Source organism: Phaseolus vulgaris, chromosome 4 (assembly GCF_000499845.2).
Source record: "Phaseolus vulgaris cultivar G19833 chromosome 4, P. vulgaris v2.0, whole genome shotgun sequence".
NCBI classification, from domain to species: domain Eukaryota; kingdom Viridiplantae; phylum Streptophyta; class Magnoliopsida; order Fabales; family Fabaceae; genus Phaseolus; species Phaseolus vulgaris.
Genome location: NC_023756.2, coordinates 822,360 through 844,924, shown reverse-complemented (window position 1 = coordinate 844,924; position 22,565 = coordinate 822,360). Strand labels below are relative to the sequence as shown.

The 22,565-nt window shown below is 35.3% G+C and overlaps 5 protein-coding genes across 7 annotated transcripts in view; all 5 read left to right on the top strand.

Annotated features, from left to right (window-relative positions):
* LOC137836692 (putative disease resistance RPP13-like protein 1) overlaps nucleotides 1-7,218 on the top strand; it is a 78,395-nt gene extending 71,177 nt beyond the window's left edge. The window contains exons 3-4 of one of the 3 annotated variants that reach the window (XR_011085336.1): nucleotides 6,061-6,119; nucleotides 6,839-7,218. The gene's annotated coding sequence lies outside the window, so the exon portion shown is untranslated. Of the gene's footprint in view, nucleotides 1-6,060; nucleotides 6,326-6,809 lie in introns of those variants that run through there. The other 2 variants (XR_011085337.1, XM_068645380.1) reach the window with 2 other exon arrangements.
* Nucleotides 1,809-3,994, top strand: LOC137836702 (putative disease resistance RPP13-like protein 1). Its single transcript, XM_068645390.1, has 2 exons — nucleotides 1,809-2,215; nucleotides 3,870-3,994. Exons 1-2 carry the CDS (start codon nucleotides 1,886-1,888, stop codon nucleotides 3,909-3,911), a joined length of 372 nt encoding a protein of 123 aa, XP_068501491.1. The 5' UTR covers nucleotides 1,809-1,885; the 3' UTR covers nucleotides 3,912-3,994.
* Nucleotides 4,184-5,203, top strand: LOC137836565 (putative disease resistance protein At3g14460). The gene has a single exon (XM_068645230.1). The coding sequence runs from the start codon at nucleotides 4,184-4,186 to the stop codon at nucleotides 5,201-5,203; it is 1,020 nt and encodes a 339-aa protein (XP_068501331.1).
* Nucleotides 7,219-7,904: 686 nt separating the features above from the next.
* Nucleotides 7,905-12,573, top strand: LOC137836695 (putative disease resistance RPP13-like protein 1). The gene is made up of 2 exons (XM_068645385.1): nucleotides 7,905-11,424; nucleotides 12,302-12,573. Exon 1 carries the CDS (start codon nucleotides 8,052-8,054, stop codon nucleotides 11,391-11,393), a length of 3,342 nt encoding a protein of 1,113 aa, XP_068501486.1. The 5' UTR covers nucleotides 7,905-8,051; the 3' UTR covers nucleotides 11,394-11,424; nucleotides 12,302-12,573.
* A 5,648-nt stretch (nucleotides 12,574-18,221) lies between these two features.
* LOC137836564 (putative disease resistance protein At3g14460) lies at nucleotides 18,222-19,043 on the top strand. The gene has a single exon (XM_068645229.1). It carries the CDS (start codon nucleotides 18,222-18,224, stop codon nucleotides 19,041-19,043), a length of 822 nt encoding a protein of 273 aa, XP_068501330.1.
* The last annotated feature ends 3,522 nt before the right edge of the window (nucleotides 19,044-22,565 follow it).

Here is a 22,565-nt window from a genome sequence, read left to right as displayed (position 1 = left end):
TATTTGGTCGATGCAGAGAGAGTGATTTAAGAAGCTTTGAACAAGTCTTTACATAGCATATTATAATTTTTGACGCATTTTCATTTGTTTTAAATGTGTGTTTAATTTAGTGTTCATTGGGTTAATTTTTGACCAGCTTCTAATGTGTTAGAGTTCAGCAGTTCCCGCAAAAGAATGTCAGTGATAGTGAGGAATGAGGAAAATCAATTATTGCTCCTATGCAAGGGTGCAGACAGGTTTCAATTAATATCTCATGCTTTTTGAATGATGGAGTTGTTATTAGCATGTAGAGTAACGTCAAATTGTGTATTTCCCTGCATATATTCAGTGTAATGTTTGAAAGGCTCTCACAGCATGGAAGACAGTTTGAGGTTGAAACCAGATATCATATAAAAAGGTACGCCGAGGCTGTATTTGACATGGAAATAGAGGTTCCTGAGTGTATTGAAAAGCTTGCACGGGCAAAAATCAAGTTATGGGTATTGACTGGAAATATGCAGGTTACAAGGTTGGTAAAATTGGGAACTGGGAAGACAATAACATTATGTATTGGTGATGGGGCAAATGATGTTGGCATGCTTCAGGAGGCTGATATTGGAGTTGGCATTAGTGGTGCTGAAGGGATGCAGGTCTAAAGATACATTTGATTATTCTTATCTGGGCTGCTCTTTTACCTGTTCTTAAGAAAGATTATATTCTCCAAAACCATAATAAATGAAGAAACTGAAGAGATTCTAATATAACTTAGGGAGTGTTAAAGAGCTTATAGGGACTTTATTTGAGCTTATGATAATAATTGATGATTCTTATAATTATAACCTCTTTAGCTTATTTCAATGAGCTTCATAGTGAAGCTTATAAAAATAAGTTGTTATTAGCCTATTCCAATCACTTCTATGTTCCTATTTATGACAAAGTTGAGTGAATGCTTCCATTGGAATGCCTAGTTATAGACAGTTTATGTTCATGCTTTCCAGTGGGATCTTAAAACATAAGTGCTAAAGTATGTATGAAGACTTGGAAGAAGATATTGGGGCTGTTGCTGGGTCTAGCTAACTCCATTCATGTATATATATATATGTATATGTAAACATTTAATAAATTAGTAAAATATATGAAATTAAAAATTATAGTAATTGAACTGAGGATGGAGTTAAAATAATAATAAAATGTCCAATTCAGGTGCTAATTTTTAACGTGCTAAAATTTTATATTGAAGAACATAAAAAACAAGTCTTTTTCATCATGGTAACGCATGTATCAGAAACACAAATTTTGACTTCATCACAGAAGCAGGTTTCAACAACAGTGACAAGGGTTCCTTGGCATCTTCATCATCATGAAAAAGCAATTGATGATATTTAGCAACAATAGAATCTTAAAAAAATAGAACATCTAATACATGGAACTTTGCACAGTTTTATTATTCTAGTCGTCACAGTATTATATTATGCCAAACTTTTAAAAATATTCTTCGACATTTTTATAGTAACTTCTTCCAAAAATTTGTCAAAATGCAAAATGTTTTGAGGTGCTGGTAAAATCTTTTTATATCTTTAATATCGCCATCAATAGAACACTATATTTCCACTACCAAAAACATATCCTATTTATTTAAGAATAAATATCTAGCTTTATAAGACCCTTTAAGTATCCCACCATCTTATTTCATTCTGTCCCTATATACACAAGTTCTAAAAAACACCTCATACGTTACAAACGGTAACTAATTAAGCTAGCCTGGAAATTCATAAACAAAGAGAAATATGTTGATGGGAAGACTTACAGGTTGGGTAGCCATCAAAGAGAAAGATTCCTTGCACTTAATCACTGTCCATTTCAAATCACACACTTCCATTCACTTCATTTCCAACTCCTTCCTACCATGGCAGCAGAACTTGTTGGTGGTGCTCTTCTTTCCGCCTTTCTTCAGGTTGCATTCGACAAGCTGACTTCTCCTCAACTTCTGGACTTCTTTCGTGGAAGAAAACTTGATGAGAAGCTCCTCGCCAATTTGAACATCAAACTGCATTCCATCAATGCTCTCGCTGATGATGCTGAACTCAAGCAGTTCACAGATCCACACGTCAAAGCATGGCTTTTTGCTGTCAAAGAGGCTGTCTTTGATGCAGAGGATCTTTTGGGTGAAATAGACTATAAACTCACCAGATGCCAAGTCAAAGCTCAATCCAAACCTCAAACCTGTACTTACAAGGTATCAAATATCTTCAACTCTATTTTCACTTCATTTAATAAGAAAATTGAATTTGGGATGAAAGAAGTCCTAGAGAAACTAGAATATCTTGCAAACCAAAAGGGTGATCTTGGTTTGAAGGAGGGTACTTATTCTGGTGATGGATCAGGTAGTAACGTGCCACTGAAATTGCCATCATCTTCTTTGGTGGTTGAAAGTGTTATTTACGGCAGAGATGCTGACAAAGATATAATCATTAATTGGCTCACATCTGAAACCGACAATCCTAACCACCCATCAATACTTTCCATTGTGGGCATGGGTGGCTTGGGTAAGACCACACTCGCCCAGCATGTGTACAGTGACCCAAAGATCGAGGATGCAAAATTTGATATCAAAGCATGGGTCTGTGTTTCTGATCATTTTCATGTTTTGACAGTGACAAGACAAATTCTTGAGGCAATCACAAATAAAAAAGATGACAGTGGGAACCTAGAAATGGTTCACAAAAATCTGAAAGAAAAATTGTCAGGAAAGAAGTTTCTTCTTGTTTTGGATGATGTTTGGAACGAAAGACCAGCAGAATGGGAAGCTGTGCGAACTCCTCTTAGCTATGGGGCTCCGAGAAGTAGAATTCTTGTCACAACTCGTGCTGAGAAAGTTGCTTCTAGCATAAGGTCTGAAGTGCATCTTCTAAAGCAATTAGGAGAGGATGAATGCTGGAAAGTTTTTGAAATTCATGCATTAAAAGATGGTGATCTTGAATTGAATGATGAGCTAAAGGAGATTGGTGGAAGGATAGTTGAGAGGTGCAAGGGATTACCTTTAGCTTTGAAAACAATTGGATGTCTTTTACGCACAAAGTCATCCGTTTCAGATTGGAAGAACATATTGGAAAGTGAGATATGGGAGTTACCAAAAGAACATAGTGAAATTATTCCTGCATTATTTTTGAGCTATCGCTACCTTCCTTCTCATCTTAAAAGGTGCTTTGCTTATTGTGCCTTATTCCCCAAAGATTATGAGTTTGTGAAGGAGGAGTTAATTTTGTTGTGGATGGCGCAAAATTTTCTACAAAGTCCACAACATATTAGACATCCAGAAGAAGTTGGTGAAGAGTACTTCAATGATCTTTTGTCAAGGTCTTTCTTTCAACATTCAGGTTTCGGGAGACGTTTCCTCATGCATGACCTTATGAATGATTTGGCAAAATATGTTTGTGCGGATTTCTGTTTCAGGTTGAAATTTGATAAAGGCCAATGTATACAGAAAACAACTCGTCATTTTTCATTTGATTTCGATGATGTCAAAAGTTTTGATGGTTTTGGGAGTTTAACAGATGCTAAAAGACTTCGTTCATTTCTTCCTATCTCACAAGTTTTGACTCACGATTGGAATTTCAAGATTTCCCTACATGATTTGTTTTCCAAGATTAAGTTTATACGCGTGTTATCTTTCTTTGGTTGTTCAGAGATTAGAGAGGTCCCGGATTCTGTAGCTGATCTTAAACATCTTCATTCGTTAGATCTTTCACGTACTACGATACAAAAGCTACCTGACTCAATATGTTTGCTCTATAACTTACTAATATTGAAGTTGAACTATTGTTTCATTTTGGAGGAATTGCCCATAAATTTGCATAAACTTACCAAATTGCGTTGCCTGGAATTTGAAGGTACAAGAGTGTCAAAGTTGCCAATGCATTTTGGAGAATTGAAGAATCTTCAAGTACTGAGTACATTTTTCGTGGACAGAAATAGTGAGCTAGGTACTAAGCAACTAGGAGGACTCAATCTTCATGGAAGGCTATCAATCAATGACGTGCAGAATATTTTGAATCCTTTGGATGCATTAGAAGCAAATGTGAAAGATAAACACCTTGTGGAGCTAGAATTAGATTGGAAGTCGGACCACATCCCTGATGATCCAAGGAAAGAAAAGGAAGTACTTCAGAATCTACAACCTTCCAATCTCTTGGAGAATTTGTCAATGAGGAACTACAGTGGTACAGAATTCCCAAGTTGGGTATTCGATAATTCGTTATCAAATCTGGTGTTCTTAAAGTTGGAGGACTGTAAATATTGCCTATGTTTGCCTCCCCTTGGACTTTTGTCATCACTGAAGACCCTTGAGATTGAAGGGTTTGATGGAATAGTGAGCGTTGGTGCTGAATTTTATGGGAGCAACTCTTCGTTTGCATCCTTGGATTGCTTGGAATTCCAGAATATGAAGGAATGGGAAGAATGGGAGTGTAAAACTACTTCTTTTCCACGTCTTCGACAGCTTCTTGTGTTTAAATGTCCGAAACTGAAAGGTACGAAAGTAGTTGTTAGTGATGAGCTCAGAATTAGCGGAAACAGTATGGACACATCGCATACTGATGGCATCTTTCGACTACATTTCTTTCCAAAGCTCTGTTCTCTTAAACTGATAGACTGCCAAAACCTAAGAAGAATTTCACAGGAGTACGCTCATAATCATCTCATGAATCTATATATTCATGATTGCCCTCAATTTAAATCATTCCTGTTTCCCAAACCCATGGAAATCCGGTTTTCGTCCCTTACTGCTCTGTATATAACTAAGTGTCCAGAAGTTGAGTTGTTCCCAGATCGAGGTTTTCCGTTAAATATAAAAGAAATGTCTCTTTCATGTTTAAAACTTATCGCCTCCTTGAGAGAGAGCTTGAAATGTCTTGAAAGCTTGTGTATTGGAAATTTGGACGTGGAGTTTTTTCCCGATGAAGTTTTGCTACCACCCTCTATCACCTCTCTACGAATCAATCATTGCCCAAATCTTAAAAAGATGCACTACAAGGGTCTCTGCCACCTCTCCTCTCTCACACTTCTTAATTGTCCCAGCCTTCAAAGCTTACCAGCGGAGGGTCTCCCTAAATCCATCTCTTCTCTTGCAATATGGGATTGTCCATTGCTGAAGGAGCGTTGTCAGAATCCAGATGGGGAAGACTGGACAAAGATTGCTCACATCCAAGAACTGGATGTTTGGTGATAAGATGAGTCAGAAGTTCAAAATTAGGCGTGCACCTATTTCAATATGTCTGCCACTTCAACAGGTTCCAATTCTCCACAATATCTTCAAAATTATTTCAATTGTCGTGTTCAAAATAAATTTCAACCAAATATGTTTCCTATTTTTAGACAGTGAAGGTTGTCTGTATTTGGAAGTTGTGGTGGCCTCATCTTCATTTATCTTGCTATATGAATATGAGTATATTTGTTTTCATAGTCACATTTTCCCTTCTTTCATCTACTTCATGCTATGGCAGTTTCTGAGAAAGAAAAATGAACTTAAACTTAATAATAGATCACTGAAACTGGAGAAAAAATGACCCCAAAAATTTAGTTGTTAACACCACTACTGATTCCTGAATGTATTATTGAAAAGATGAATGGAAACTGCAGTGCACATAAAGGACATTCGATGTGGAATTTTCAACATGTGTCTCTTTCAAGTTTCAAACTTATGGCCTCTCTGAGAGAGACCTTGGATGTAAACACATGTTTTCCAAGCTTGTGTATTGAAAAGGTTGACATGGAGTCTTTTCCCGATGAAGTTCTGCTGCCACACTTACTTTGAACACAAATCTTGAAAATCCAGCCTCCAATGCTTACCAGAGGAGGGTCTGCCCAAATCCATCTCTTCTCTTACAATTTGAGAATTTTCATTGCTCAAACATTGATCGGAGATTTGTTTGATCTCCCACACCTTGATCTAAAAATTTAGTTGTACAAAATCTCTTATGCTAATGTATTATGTATCCATGACTCGTCTAATGATTTCTTTTGTTGGTTTGTTAATTTCAAATTAATGATTTGATTGATAATCACATTATCTTTTTTTCACAGTATTCCAATCTTCGGTTGGCAGAGGATCCTAATCTTCGGTTGGGAATGGCATTGAAGCAGTGAGCATTGCAAATACCTTTTACTTCTGACATTACATTTTCCTCCTCATATTTCCATTTATTTATAAAATTTAACTGTAAAAGGTTTTCTAGTTAAACTTAATGTTGTCCACCAAACTCTTCATGGGTCTATTGCTTCTAAATTTGCTTTTCAAAGAACAAAATAGAGCGTACTTTTCTGCAATGCACACCACTGTTTCAATTAATTATGCTACTTTCAGTTTTGAAAACTAACAATTAAGGTAAGAAAATTGAAAAAAAGTGATGAATATAGAAAGACAAATAGACTAAATATTATGCAAGATGTACCAAATACTATGTCAGGCAGAAACAAAAGCTAGATTAAATTAAAGATTAAATATTTCAAGTCATATATAAAATGAGAATGAATGCTGCGTGTGGTTTGAGACTGAATGGTTGTCAGCATTCACACATTTACACATTTAACTGTTCAAAATTTCATTGCACTTGATAGGCTGCCTTTTCTCTCATGATTTTTTGAAAATCTGCGTGACAGGTATTTAAGAAATCACTCTTCAATCTTCAACAAAATTGAATAGATTGCATCTCATTAAGTATCCATTCTCAATCAATTCTGATTCTTTGGAAAAAAAAATCATGTCTCTCCTGTTTTATTTTAAATCTAAAGTGATAATTAAGTATGTTTTGCTGTTTTATTACTCTCCTTAGTTCACAATCTGAAGATTCTCCTGTAACAGAAAAATTGTGCATACAAGTGTAAAGACTCTGAACAGCAACTAACAAAAGTGTGAAGTTATGTTTGGTCCTGTATAGAAGGAGATAAAAAGGTATTCTTGGGAGCCAACACCTTTCTAGAAATCTTGTATCTCTTGGACTCTTAGATTAGAGAAATCAACTCATGCAATTCACAATTTCAACTCATTGTTGAACTGTCAGATGATACTTTGTGGCGTTATTCTCTTCCACCATGGATCCTCAAATTTCCAATAACTCTTAGAAGGAATGACTCTTTTGTTATGATTGATCTACAACTAAACATTGATTTCTGTTAAAAGTCTGTTTACATTGTTTAAAAAATTGTATTGCTACCTAATTAATAGACAAATGACCTCGCTTCTGGAACTAAAATATATAAGTCAATATGATAAATACATTTATATAAATTAATTAAAGATTAGATGAAAAGTAAAGATACAAGCTACAAAAGTAATTAAACATTTTTTTTTAAAATTTTGAAAACAATATAAAAGTGAAATTATAAATATTTAAAAAATCTGGCAATTAAGAAAACAGAGAATATCAGTTCAGAGGTGATTGTTTGAAATTCAACACAGTAGATATTAATGAAAGAAGACCCTTGCTTGTGATAACCAAATTGCTCTTAATATTTATTGCCTCAGTATTTCACAAAGAAGCCGAGACATATCACGCAAGAATTTCCAAATGAGAAGAATGTTTTTCTTTTTAACTTGAAATAAATAAAAAAAATGTTAAATAATTATTTAAGTGATCGCTATTTAAGGGTATCTTCTTTCCACTAATTGAAGGTACAGATAGAATAATAAAATAACTACCTAGAACACACCATTATTGTCAGACTTTTATTCATTAAATATCATATCACAAAATAAACAATTATTTCTTGACTTTGGTTCTATCGACCTTATTCAACTCACCAAAACCATTGAATATAAAACTAATGAAACATAAAATATATATCCAATGTTTAAACCCAACCATCAATAACTCTTTATGATTGGCTGAATCTGTAAATGCAACGAATAATTGTGGAATTAAGGTTTTAAGAAAGACTCAAAGAAAAGTATGTTCCACCATCTTTAAAGTCAAGTCATCCTTTCTAAAATACTTTACTACTCATCCTATCAATACATATTGTATCCATTTCAACTTATTCATTACCATTCTTCCAATCATTTTCCAATTCCTACCATGGCAGCAGAAGTTGTTGGTGGTGCTCTTCTTTCGGCCTTTCTTCAGGTTGCATTCGACAGGCTCGCTTCTCCTCAATTTCTCGACTTCTTTCGTGGAAGAAAACTTGATGAGAAGCTCCTCGCCAATTTGAACATCAAGCTGCACTCCATCAATGCTCTCGCTGATGATGCTGAACTAAAGCAGTTTACAGATCCACACGTCAAAGCATGGCTTCTTGCTGTCAAAGAGGCTGTCTTTGATGCAGAGGATCTGTTGGGTGAAATAGACTATGAACTCACCAGATGCCAAGTCCAAGCTCAATCCCAACCTCAAACCTTTACTTACAAGGTATCAAATTTCTTCAACTCTACTTTCACTTCATTTAACAAGAAAATTGAATCAGAGATGAAAGAAGTCCTGGAGAAACTAGAATATCTTGCAAACCAAAAGGGTGATCTTGGTTTGAAAGAGGGTACTTACTTTGGTGATGGATCAGGTAGTAAAGTGCCATCATCTTCTTTGGTGGTTGAAAGTGTTATTTATGGCAGAGATGCTGACAAAGATATAATCATTAATTGGCTCACATCAGAAACCGACAATCCTAACCACCCATCAATACTTTCCATTGTGGGCATGGGTGGGTTAGGTAAGACCACATTGGCCCAACATGTGTATAGTGACCCAAAGATCGAAGATGAAAAATTTGATGTCAAAGCATGGGTTTGTGTTTCTGATCATTTTCATGTTTTGACGGTGACAAGAACAATTCTTGAGGCAATCACAAATGAAAAAGATGACAGTGGGAACCTAGAAATGGTTCACAAAAAACTGAAAGAAAAATTGTCAGGAAAGAAATTTCTTCTTGTTTTAGATGATGTTTGGAATGAAAGACCAGCAGAATGGGCAGCTGTGCGAACTCCTCTTAGCTATGGGGCTCCAGGAAGTAGAATTCTTGTCACAACTCGTGGTGAGAAGGTCGCTTCTAGCATGAGGTCTGAAGTGCATCTTCTAAAGCAATTACGAGAGGATGAATGCTGGAAAGTTTTTGAAATTCATGCATTAAAAGATGGTGATCTTGAATTGAATGATGAGCTAAAGGGGATTGGTGGAAGGATAGTTGAGAGGTGCAAGGGATTACCTTTAGCTTTGAAAACAATTGGATGTCTTTTACGCACAAAGTCATCCGTTTCAGATTGGAAGAACATATTGGAAAGTGAGATATGGGAGTTACCAAAAGAACACAGTGAAATTATTCCTGCGTTATTTTTGAGCTATCGCTATCTTCCTTCTCATCTTAAAAGGTGCTTTGCTTATTGTGCCTTATTCCCCAAAGATTATGAGTTTGTGAAGGAGGAGTTAATTTTGTTGTGGATGGCGCAAAATTTTCTACAAAGTCCACAACATATTAGACATCCAGAAGAAGTTGGTGAAGAGTACTTCAATGATCTTTTGTCAAGGTCTTTCTTTCAACATTCAGGTTTCGGGAGACGTTTCCTCATGCATGACCTTATGAATGATTTGGCAAAATATGTTTGTGCGGATTTCTGTTTCAGGTTAAAATTTGATAAAGGCCAATGTATACAGAAAACAACTCGTCATTTTTCATTTGATTTCGATGATGTCAAAAGTTTTGATGGTTTTGGGAGTTTAACAGATGCTAAAAGACTTCGTTCATTTCTTCCTATCTCACAAGGTTGGAGTTCTCAATGGAATTTCAAGATTTCGATACATGATTTGTTTTCCAAGATTAAGTTTATACGCATGTTATCTTTTAGTCGTTGTTCATTCCTTAGAGAGGTCCCGGATTCTATAGGTGATCTTTCACATCTCCATTCGTTAGATCTTTCGTCTACAGGGATACAAAAGCTACCTGACTCGATATGTTTGCTCTATAACTTACTAATACTGAAGTTGAAATTTTGTTCAAAGTTGGAGGAGTTTCCCTTAAATTTGCATAAACTTACCAGATTGCGTTGCCTGGAATTTGAAGATACAAAAGTGAGAAAGATGCCAATGCATTTTGGAGAATTGAAGAATCTTCAAGAATTGGATAAGTTTATCGTCGATAGAAATAGTGAGGTTAGGACTAAACAACTGGGCGGGTTGGGAGGACTCAATCTTCATGGAAGGCTATCAATCAATGACGTGCAGAATATTGGGAATCCTTTGGATGCATTAAAAGCAAATTTGAAAGATAAACGCCTTGTGGAGCTAGAATTAGATTGGAAGTCGGACCACATCCCTGATGATCCAAAGAAAGAAAAGGAAGTATTTCAGAATCTACAACCTTCCAATCACTTGGAGGATTTGTCTATTAGGAACTACAGTGGTACAGAATTCCCAAGTTGGGTATTCGATAATTCGTTATCAAATCTGAAGTTTTTACGCTTGGAGGACTGTAAGTATTGCCTATGTTTGCCTCCCCTTGGACTTTTGTCATCACTGAAGACCCTTGACATTTTAGGGCTTGATGGAATAGTGAGCATTGGTGCTGAATTTTATGGGAGCAACTCTTCCTTTGCATCCTTGGAGAGTCTGAGATTCACCAATATGAAGGAATGGGAAGAATGGGAGTGTAAAACTACTTCTTTTCCACGTCTTGAAGAGCTTTATGTGGGTGATTGTCCGAAACTGAAAGGTACGAAAGTAGTTGTTAGTGATGAGCTCAGAATTAGCGGAAACAGTATGGACACATCGCATACTGATGGAGGCACCGACTCTCTTACAATCTTTCCACTACATTTCTTTCCAAAGATCCGTACTCTTCTACTGATAGACTGCCAAAACCTAAGAAGAATTTCACAGGAGTACGCTCATAATCATCTCAGGAATCTATATATTTATAATTGCCCTGAATTAAAATCATTCCTGTTTCCCAAACCCATGCAAATCCTGTTTCCGTCCCTTACCAAGCTGGAGATAACTAAGTGTCCAGAAGTTGAGTTGTTCCCAGATGGAGGTTTGCCATTAAATGTAAGATATATGACTCTTTCATGTTTAAAACTTATCGCCTCCTTGAGAAACAACTTGGATCCCAACACATCTCTTCAAAGCTTGACTATTGAACAGTTGGAGGTGGAGTGTTTTCCCGATGAAGTTTTGCTGCCACGCTCTCTCACCTCTCTAAAAATCAGTTTTTGCCGAAATCTTAAAAAGATGCACTACAAGGGTCTCTGCCACCTCTCCTCTCTCAAACTTGAGTATTGTCCCAGCCTTGAATGCTTACCAGCGGAGGGTCTCCCCAAATCCATCTCTTCTCTCTCAATCTCGTATTGTCCATTGCTGAAGAAGCGTTGTCGGAATCCAGATGGCGAAGACTGGGGAAAGATTGCTCACATCCAAAAACTGAATGTGCGATGATTATATTTGAATTTGTCTGGCACTTCAACAGGTTCGAATTCTCCACAATATCTTTGTACCTTTTCGATTACCATTTTCTTAGTTGCAAACGGTAACCCTATAATTGCCATTTTTCAAACAAGAGCAGCACATGATATACTTGAACTCAACTACGTTTTTCATCAATCAATTACTTTTATTTTACTCTTATTTTCGTGCAAAATTATTTCAATTTTTATGTTGAAATTAAATTCCAACCGAATGTTTTTCCTAATTTTAGAATACTACGAAAATCGTGAAGGTGGTTTGGCATTTGGCATCCATTCCGAACAGAGTATTTTGTGTTGTTCTTATTTCATGTTACTACAGTTTCTGACAAAAAAATGAACTTAAACTTAATAATAGATCACTGGAACTAAATGATCCAAAAAATGAAGTTTTGAATGGAAACTGCAGTGGACATAAAGGACATTCTGTATCTAAGGAACTTGTAATTGGAATTTAAAAGTATTTTTAAACCACTTTTTTCTTTATTAAAAAGGTCTTCGATATTTCATCAAGATTTTTAGGCATTAAAATAAGTCTTATGGTGTTCAATGAAGACTGAGTTTGATAGGATTTTGGGAAAAGTTCCAAATCTCTGAGTGTATTCAATTCAAGCTGTAGCTAGTCCAACTCCATTGCAGCACATTTGTTTATTTTAACACTTTTTTTATCTAAATATGAAGCTAGCTGTGAATGCAATTAACATTGTGAAGCTTTAGAACTGCACTTTAATTGGAAAAATCTAAACATGCAGCTCTATAAAAAATTTGTATGCTAATGTATTTATGATGGATACACCCATTCTTTCTTGATTTTTAAGTTAATCATTTAAATGGAACAATGTGCTTATGCTTTTGTTTCTTTCTACCTTATTTCTTCCACAGCTCTTCCAAAGTTGGTGTGTAGCAGTGTACCATGATATTATACAGAGGAAATAAGTACAAGGGCTTCAAATTGGGTTCTGATGAGGAGTTCCTGTACAACCCTTAATTCTTAGAATGGAGTTTTGTAATGCAAATACTTGAAACATTAATTCTTAGAACATTGTAGATTGGAAAGTGGATTTCTGAACCAAACTCTTTTGTTGAACCTCTTAGTGGGTCTATTTGATTCTAAACTTGTCTTTGAAGGAATAAAATAGAACCCACTTTTCTTATTTGTATGTTACTGTTTCAATTATATTTGTTGTCCATCAATGCTCTCACTCATCATGCAGAGCAAAAGCAGTTCACAATTATTTCCTTTCCTAAAATATGAGAAATTTTGAAATCCATGCGAACACATAACTACATACACTAGAAAAAAAATCATGAAATATAAACCAATTTTAGAGACAAAAAATAATTAGGATAAATAAACACATGTATTTAATCTTTTTCTTACTTTTCTTATATTTTCTAACGAACTTGTACACTTTTTTTAATCTTCTTTTTTTCTAATGAATGTTTCTCAATTTGTTTCTAGTGTAGTTCAAAAGTTTCATTTTATGCATGCTTTTGAAAAAAAAAATCACTTACAAAGAAAATAAATCCTACTTTTATCAACGAATAGATATTACATTTTGCTTTTACATCTACCCTAACCTCTTTTAGGAAAATTTTAGTCAGAAATCTTTCTTTTTAAATTTTTTGCATTATATAATACCTAAAATCTACAATATTTTTACAAGGATTTAACATGCCGCGAATTCTCTTAAAAGAGAGGGACACCTTCGGGAACGCGAACAATGGAAAATTTAATAAATCCTTTTATGAGGATAGACAAATTGTGACATCTGACATCTATTCATTACTTGGGTGTGATTGACATTTGACATCTATTCTTTACCTCGAGGAGGAATGCTGGGAAATGTTCTTAACAAGGTCAACGTAATATGGAAAGAGGATAGTTTTGGAGTGCAAGAAATTTCAGAATTTTTTTCCTGAAACAGTTTCTCATTGAAATTCTGTGTAAGAATCCCAACAAAATTTGGGACCAAACGCAATAAATTTCAGCTCAAACGGATGAGAATTAAGTTAGAAAAAAAAGAAAACAGTTTCGCACAGAAACGAACATTCGTAAGATTCGTCCCACAAGATTGACAATAAATTTTTTAAACACAATAAAAAATTATGAAGGTTCGTTTGTGTGTGAAACTGTTTGATTTTTTTCGTGGGTGAATACTCATCCGGTTGACCCAAAATTTTTCGCGTTTTGTCCCAAATTCAGAGCAGATTCTTACGTGGAATTTCAGGAAAAAACTATTTCAGGAGAATTTTTCAGAAATTTTGTGCAAATCAAAGGCTATCCTCTACCAAAACTTGTGAAATGTCGCCCAATTTTCTGCAATTTTATTATGGGTCCGTATTGCGCTGAAAAAATTCACACAAGTACTTTGATATGTTGTTTGCACCCAGGTAAGGAGACACGTCCATAAACAAATCACAGAAGGAAGATACGGGGAAGAAAAGCCAGGACGTTTTGTTTTAGGAAAACCAGTTTTCTTCACTCTCGGTCTGAGACTTACTACGCCTTACTCCTTGGCTATTTTGGTCTGAAATTTTTACCACACGTTCGTCACTGTGTCTATTGAGTTTTGGCTGAGACTTGAGCTCCAGATTCGTCCCACAAGATTGGCAATAATTTTTTTATTCATCACTGCCAGGGCTGAAAGGAAGGTTCGTTCGTGTGTGAAACTGTTTGATTTTTTTCGTGGGTGAATACTCATCCGTTTGACTCGAAATTTTTCGCGTTTTATCCCAAACTAAGTGGAGATTCTTATGAGGAATTTCAGGAAAAACTATTTCGGGAGATTTTTTCAGAAATTTTGTGCAAACCAAAGGCTATCCTCTACCAAAACTTGTGAAATTTCGCCCAACTTTGTGCAATTTTATTCTGGGTCCGTATTGCGCTGAAAAAATTTGCACAAGTACTTTCATATGTTATATGCACCCAGGTATGGAGGCACGTCCATAAACAAATCACAAAATGAATATACGGGGAAGAAAGGCTAGGACGTTTTGTTTTTGGAAAACAAGTTTTGTTCACTCTCGGTCTGGGACTTACTACGCCTTACTCCTTGGGTATTGTGGTCTGAAATTTTTACCAGACGTTCGTCACTGTATCTATTGAGTTTTGGCTGAGACTTGAGCTCCAGATTCGTCCCACAAGATTGGCAATAAACTTTTTATTCATCACTGCCAAGGCTGAAAGGAAGGTTCGTTTGTCTGTGAAACTGTTTGATTTTTTTCATGGGTGAATACTCATCCGTTTGACCCGAAATTTGTCGCGTTTTGTTTCAAATTCAGTGGAGATTCTTACGTCGAATTTCAGGAAAAAACTATTTCGGGAGAATTTTTCAGAAATTTTGTGCAAATCATAGGCTATCCTATACCAGAACTTGTGAAATTTCGCTGAACTTTGTGCAATTTTATTATGGGTTCGTATTGCGTTGAAAAAATTCACACAAGTACTTTCATATGTTGTTTGCACCCAAGTAAGGAGGCACGTCCATGAACAAATGACAAAAGGAAGATACGGGGAAGAAAAGCCAGGACGTTTTGTTTTCGGAAAACTAGTTTTGTTCACTCTCAGTCTGGGACTTACTACGCCTTATTCCTTGGGTATTTTGGTCTGAAATTTTTACCAGGCTTTTTTCACTGTGTCTGTTGTGTTTTTGCTAAGACTTGAGCTCGAGATTCGTCCCACAAGATTGGTAATAAACTTTTTATTCATCACTGCTACGGCTGAAAGGAAGGTTCGTTTGTGTGTGAAACTCTTTGATTTTTTTCGTGGGTGAATACTCATCCGTTTGACCCAAAATTTGTCACGTTTTGTTCCAAATTCAAGGTGATTCTTACGTGGAATTTCAGGTAAAAACTATTTCGGCAGAATTTTTCAGAAATTTTGTGCAAACAATAGACTATCCTCTACCAAAACTTGTGAAATTTCGCCCAACTTTCTGCAACTTTATTCTGGGTCCGTATGATGCTGAAAAAATTCACACAAGTACTTTCATATATTTTTTGCACTTAGGTAAGGAGGCACGTCCATAAACAAATCACCAAAGGTGATGAGAATCAAAAATACATGAAGATGACCAAGGATGCTATACTTGAAGGGTCATCTCAACAAGCAATTACAGAGGCCATCAATAGGAGGAATGGTCAAGGACCACAATATTTGAAGTTCTTCCTATTAGTCTTCTTAAAAAGATGAGGTCCAAGCCCAACATGAAGGCCCAAGCTCAAGTCATAACTCAAAGAACTACTAGGAGCAAGGGCACAAGCATTAAATAAATGAGCATCATTTGGTGACTCTTCTTGTAATTACTCTTGTATAGTTGTAGGAGGTGTGGATATTAAAATAGGAGTGGGAATGTACAAAATAAAGTCACATTGTCCATGTGACTTAGGGGGATGGTGTAGGAGTAGTTTAAGAGGTGCCAAAATAGAAAAAAGGTCACACCTTCCATGTGACTCAAGTTTGGCTCCAAATTTGAATTAGATTTAGAGGGAAATTTGAATTTGATTAGCTTTTTATTTCAGCAGCTCTAAGGCTATAAATAGAGGTGCTTGCTCTTGTAAAATTTAGATTTGAAAATAGAGTAAAGTTACTATGCTGAATTTGTGAGTGATTGTGAGACTAGTTCTCCTCTTCCTTGTCTTATCTTGTGATGCATTGGGAGCATTCAAGTGGCGGCAAATCTGCACTTATCTTGGAACATTCATCATCCAAGTGGCGTGTCCATTTCCCAAACCAAGCTTCAACCACATAAGTTTCATCTTCCTTCATCTTGTTTCTTCAATTTCAATAGATAGATTCATTTCTTCTTTCAATTCTGTCCAGTTTTTGCAATTACACATTTCAATTGTTTTTCTATTTGTGTTCTTATTTTGTTCTTGCTTTCCTTTCAATTCCGCCAAGTGTTTGTGATAATGACGTGGCACTCATTGTTTGAATGAGTTTGGCTTCTCTTTTGGATGGCATTATCCTCCATTGAGATGACCTTAAGCCTCCTTATATGTTGTGTATCTTGTTTAGTGTCAATCCAGCTCATATCATGTGGTATCTAGTGTTATGGTTGTGCTGAAATTTTTTTTTGAGTTGTTGGATACTTTGATTCTGTTTTTGTGTTAGTAATTCTGTTTTTGCTTTATTTTGAGTCTTTCTTGCTATTTTTAATTGGTGAAATTCATTGTGTTTGAGTCATTTTGATTTTAGAATCCATATTTGTTTTGTCTAGTCATGTTTTTCCTACAATGTCATCAATTCCTTGTAGTCCTTTTATTGCTAATTTTGGTTGATTACTTTTATTTGAGTACAGTTTTGTGAATCTGTTTTTATAATGTCAACCTACCTGAGATGTCAAGTTACATAATAATGTCTAACATGAAAGTTTTTACAATATATATATATATATATATATATATATATATAATATAATTTATATTTGATATTTTAATGTATGTATATATATAATTAGTGTCCTGCGTTAATATATTTTTTCAGAATATAATTTAATTTTTTAATTTTATTTTCATATTTACAATGTACATAATTTCTACATGTCCAGAAAGATTGTTATCCAACCACCACATATAATAGTAAGCGTGTGTTAACCAAATATCGTTGTTCTATCCTTCAAAAAAATATCGAGACATTTATTTTAACTCAAAATTAGTTACATAATATAGAACAGGTACCATTAGTTTAATTATTTATTACTTAATCTTTTATAATTAAAAAATTCTTATTGTATATGGGGATAAAAAAAAAAATATAATCTTTATTATTGCATTCAAGACTCTAACCCTAATATTACGTAAAGGCTAGAGACGTGAATTATTGATATTGGATAGTAATATATTTTTATGATTTTGGATTGTATTTTCCTATTTAGATTTTATGTTTCAAAAGGAATATGTTGGATTGACTTTTGAGATAATTATTTAGATTTTATTTGAATGTTATTTCTAATTATTATTTAGTGTTTTTTATATGATATATATTTAGAATTTCCATTTATTGATATTATTATTATTATTATACATATACATATACATATATATTATAGTCAATATATGCATATTGATTTTAGTTTTCATATTAGAAAATAATAAGAGAAAAAAAAACTAAACTAAAACGTTACCATTTTTAAAAAATGAAGTTAACCCATTAATTTGTAATGGAATAGGCTGGGTAAGACGAAATTACCCTCTAGGGTTTTAAAATTAAAAATAGATTTTGGTTTTCCTTCTCCTCCATTGGAGTGCACTGCTCTAGGTTCTCATTTTTTCTTTCGTCTTGAGTTTTGTGGACCACTATATTTGGTTGGTTATTAGCACTTGTGTGTGATGATCAAGACTGCTTCTTCCTCAACTTCAATACCTTCTACCTCCATACTAAATATAAAAATACCATTTTATTCTTTTTTTTTATATTTATAAAATCCTTAAGTTTTTTTTGATTTAAAATACCTATAAATTATATAATCCAAAAGCTAATCACGCAATTAAAAAAAAAAACTTCTGAATTATATAATCTGAAAGCTAATTTCATATAAAAAATAACTCTCAAATTTAGTACATCAGAAACAGTTAACAATTACTACTTCACTGGGGCCCACAACCCTCTTTCCATTCGTTCATTCATCACAACCGTTGAATGAATATCCAACAGCTCACATTTTATATTGGTTGAGTTGCCATAAAAGAAAAACATGTTCTTAAAGTCAAGTCATCTTTTCTAACTACTCTTTTCATTCATCACTATACCATTCATTCCTCCACTCAATCCATTTCACTTCATTTCCACTTCTACAATATGAAGGAATGGGAAGAATGGGAGTGTAAAACTACGTCTTTTCCACGTCTTCAAAAGCTTCATGTGGATAAATGTCCGAAACTGAAAGGTACTGATTTAAAGAAAGTAGTTGTTAGTGATGAGCTCAGAATTAGCGGAAACAGTATGGACACATCGCATACTGATGGAGGCACCGACTCTCTTACAATCTTTCCACTACATTTCTTTCCAAAGCTCCGTTCTCTTCAACTGATATACTGCCACCACATAGAAAGAATTTCACAGGAGTACGCTCATAATCATCTCATGGATCTACCTATTGAAGATTGCCCTCAATTTAAATCATTCTTTTTTCCCAAACCCATGCAAATCATGTTTCCGTCCCTTACCTTGCTGCATATAACTATGTGTCCAGAAGTTGAGTTGTTCCCAGATGGAGGTTTGCCATTAAATGTAAGATATATGACTCTTTCATGTTTAAAACTTATCGCCTCCTTGAGAGACAACTTGGATCCCAACACATCTCTTCAAAGCTTGACTATTCAACAGTTGGACGTGGAGTGTTTTCCCGATGAAGTTTTGCTGCCACGCTCTCTCACCTCTCTAGAAATCCAATATTGCCAAAATCTTAAAAAGATGCACTACAAGGGTCTCTGCCACCTCTCCTCTCTCTCACTTCTTTTTTGTCCCAGCCTTGAATGCTTACCAGCGGAGGGTCTCCCCAAATCCATCTCTTCTCTTGAAATCTTTAATTGTCCATTGCTGAAGGAGCGTTGTCAGAATCCAGATGGAGAAGATTGGGAAAAGATTGCTCACATAAAAAAACTGCATGTTTGGCCATAAGATGAGTGACAAGTTCAAAATTAGGCGTGCACCTATTTCAATTTGTCTGCCACTTCAACAGGTTCCAATTCTCCACAATATCTTTGTACCATTATCTTAGTTGCAAACGGTAATTGCCATTTTCCAAAAGAGCAGCACATGTTATACTTCTTAAACTGATGATATTTATTAAATGAGGATGGCTCAACTACGTTTTTCATGAATTAATTACTTTTATTTTACTCTCATTTTCGTGCAAAATTATTTCAATTCTTCTGTTGAAATTAAATTCCAACCAAATGTGTTCTGAAAGCAGGAATTAGAATATACATTATCATGATTGGAAAAAAAATTTAATTTTAAATTTAATTTAATTTTATAAAATTTATTTATAACTTTTATTGTATTCGCTTATAAACATCTTTATTTTATTTTTTTAGTGAATGTGAAATTTTCAACTCAGACATGAAATTAAATATTTATGAAAACATGTTTTAATGGTTTTGATGTAGCTCAAATTTGTTGTTTTAAAATTGGCGATTCATACGTGAATATGTGATGCATTTAAGTGCCATTTTTTTTTATATGTGGTGTTCGTTAATCCGAAACAATTCATTATTGGGTTTAGGATTTTTTTAAATTATTTTTTTAGGAAAATTCTCCTTACATCCAACCTTTTTAAACCTGCATCCAACACATTTTTTAATTTCCAAAAATACCCTTTATTTTTAAAAATGAAAATTAAAAATTAAAAATAATATATTTTGGAAAAACAAATTCGAAAGAGATTATTACGTTCTAACAAAAAAATTCAAAATAAAATTAAAAAAGTATCATTTCGGAAAAATAATTCTAGAACACAAAAAAATATGTTCTATAGAAAGAAAAATTGAAAACATATTTTTACCCACATCATAATTTTATTCAAGGCATTTTCGTCGTTTTATACTGAAATCAGGTGCAAGTTGAAATTTGATACAGTAAGTAATTTTTTTTTTTATCAGCAATAAATTAATAAAATTAAATGAGACCCTTAAGGGGTGTCTCAACCCTTATACATACCCACTTCTAGTTCAAGTAATGACAGTACATAACAGAGTTAAGGTTTAATTAGACTTAACACTATAGGACTTAAACTGAAGAGGAATCCCAACTCAAGATTCTGATATGAACCAGAAAAACAGAAGCAAGCCAGTTGTGCCCTGTTTCCCTGTGGTTCAGTTTGCATACACTACAACAAACACTAGGGTCCAGCAACCTTTTCCCTCCCAGCTTTAGCATCTTCACAACTTTTCCATCCAGAGTTCCTTATACAGGATTTTGCCCTGACTGGGATCATCCAATCTCCCGTAGGCCAGTCTTTTCTACCTGCTACTCAACACCTACAAGCACCCAGTCCAGGCAGTATCTCCAACAATATTGATTGTCAAGTCGCTTCCCAATCATTCTCTCCAAAGATTATGACACTCCCTCCAAATTCACCATAACCATATTCTATGCTTACACAAAACCAGAATCTTCCATCGGAACTACACAGTCTTCCCATCCACTGTCCATCCTCCCTATTAGATACTCCAATCATACATCTCTTCTTAAAATCCTCCCATCCAGTTTTCCTGCCATTAAGATACTCTCCAGTAAGCCATTATCTCAGTAACACCCCTACTGGTCTAATCCCGTCATCAGCTTCGATTTTCAGGCTGGATCACACCCCTGCATCATCCACAATGTTGTGTCCTCCATTATGTACATAGTATCATCTTTATAATCTGTGTGGACTGTCCATAATCTGTCTGCATGCAATCAACCAAGCACCAGTCAAACATACACTCGACCAGGTAGTCTGAATTTTCATCAATCAGTACATGTATGTTACAAGTTGCTTAGCCCTTGCCAGGCATCCCTGTTGATCCTTCCAGTAATTACTTCCCTCATCTTCTTTTCGTAACTCAGACCTTCTACTTAGCACAAACCCACCCTTGATCCAGTTCTTGATGCAACAAAACTGGTGATATGACCTTGTTCTTCTTGGTCCTTGCCAGATCCAACCACAACCATAAGTTGTACCCGTGGCATCTCTTAACACTGGTTCTATAGAGTTTGTGACTGTTCCTCCTGCTCCTCTTGCTCCTCGTCCACTTACTCCATACTATTTAATGCAACTTATGCATGTAACCGGGTTGAGAATCCATTCTGCATAAGTAAAATCAAACAACCTGGTTCTATATTTCAACCATGACCACACTTTTAGCTGGGCCATCTGAAGAATTTCATCTGCGTCCGCTCCGCCTTGATTAAACAAAATATAGTTTCTTTGGTCCCAAATACACCTTATAATGGTTGCCCATATACCTTTCCAAACCATGTTCTGTTTTGAGCTGGCCTGATTACAGTGGAAACTCACAAAGTGGGTCTTTGGATCCTTGTGCTGTACTAGGTTGATGCCCAACCAATTGAGGCATAGGGACCATACTTGCTGGGCAAGCTGACATTCTATAAATAAGTGTTGGCACGTTTCCTCCTTATTCATACACATAACACATACTACTGAATTCATCTGCACTCCTCTTCTACAGAGCCCCTCTCTCGTTGGAATTCTATCAATAAGAACTCGCCAAGCTGTTATCAAAACACTCGGAAAAGCTTTTGCTTTCCAAACAAGTTCCAAAGCAGTCTGCCTCGTGCCTCTCGTTTGCTTTAATAAGCTTACATATGCTGAATTCACTGTAAACTCGTCAGCCAGCCCATCCCCCCACACTTGGACATCTTCCACATTTCTCTTCGCAGAGATCCTGGCTATGCATTCCATAAGATTTCTTTCAATCTCAGTTTCCCACACAAATCTGTCCCTCCTCCACTCTAACCTCCACCTCCATTCCGTTCCCTCCCACACACCTACATCTTCCACCTTTTGTCCCTGATTATTCGACAGTGTGAACAACCTTTGGAACGTTGTTTTGAGAGTTGTTTCACCTACCCATACATCTTCCCAAAATCTAATCTTATCTCCCCTCCCTAATTTCCACCTTAACTCATTTTGGAACCACCCCTCTCCTCCCCCCTCCTTACAAACCTTAACTATGTCCCGCCACCACCATGATTGGTGTTTTACTGGTATATGAGGGCAATCCAATTCTGCACCATACTTCGACTGCAGTACCTCCTTCCATTTTCCGTTTTCTTGTGCAATGAACCTCCATCTCCACTTAGCTAAAAGGGAGAAATTGAATTTCTTAATGTCCTTAAGCCCCAATCCTCCCTCTTCCTTCGGTTTGCATAAGTCTCAGTAATTTAATTGCGTTTATTTTACATCATGTGTTTGTTCCAAAACTTTTGGGCCCTTTTTGCTTTCAGCCCACTTAAATTTCTTTTCACCATCAGTTTAAAAAAAATTCTTGATCCATTCGGTTAGCAAAACAATATTAATATTAATATTAATTGACTGAGTTGAATTCATTTTAAGTAGTTTTTCTTTGTGTTGGATAAAAAATATACTATAAGATTTGGTTCTCATTTGCTTTTGTGATGAAATCATGAGAATTC

What these genes read in the sequence shown, in the direction of transcription:
- LOC137836564 (XM_068645229.1), top strand. Translation starts at nt 18,222, where the DNA reads ATGAAGGAATGGGAAGAATGGGAGTGTAAAACTACGTCTTTTCCACGT.
- LOC137836702 (XM_068645390.1), top strand. Translation starts at nt 1,886, where the DNA reads ATGGCAGCAGAACTTGTTGGTGGTGCTCTTCTTTCCGCCTTTCTTCAG. An exon ending in CTCAAACCTGTACTTACAAG is followed by an intron (nt 2,216 to 3,869) that starts GTATCAAATATC and finishes TGGAATTTGAAG; the next exon opens with GTACAAGAGTGTCAAAGTTG.
- LOC137836565 (XM_068645230.1), top strand. Translation starts at nt 4,184, where the DNA reads ATGAGGAACTACAGTGGTACAGAATTCCCAAGTTGGGTATTCGATAAT.
- LOC137836695 (XM_068645385.1), top strand. Translation starts at nt 8,052, where the DNA reads ATGGCAGCAGAAGTTGTTGGTGGTGCTCTTCTTTCGGCCTTTCTTCAG.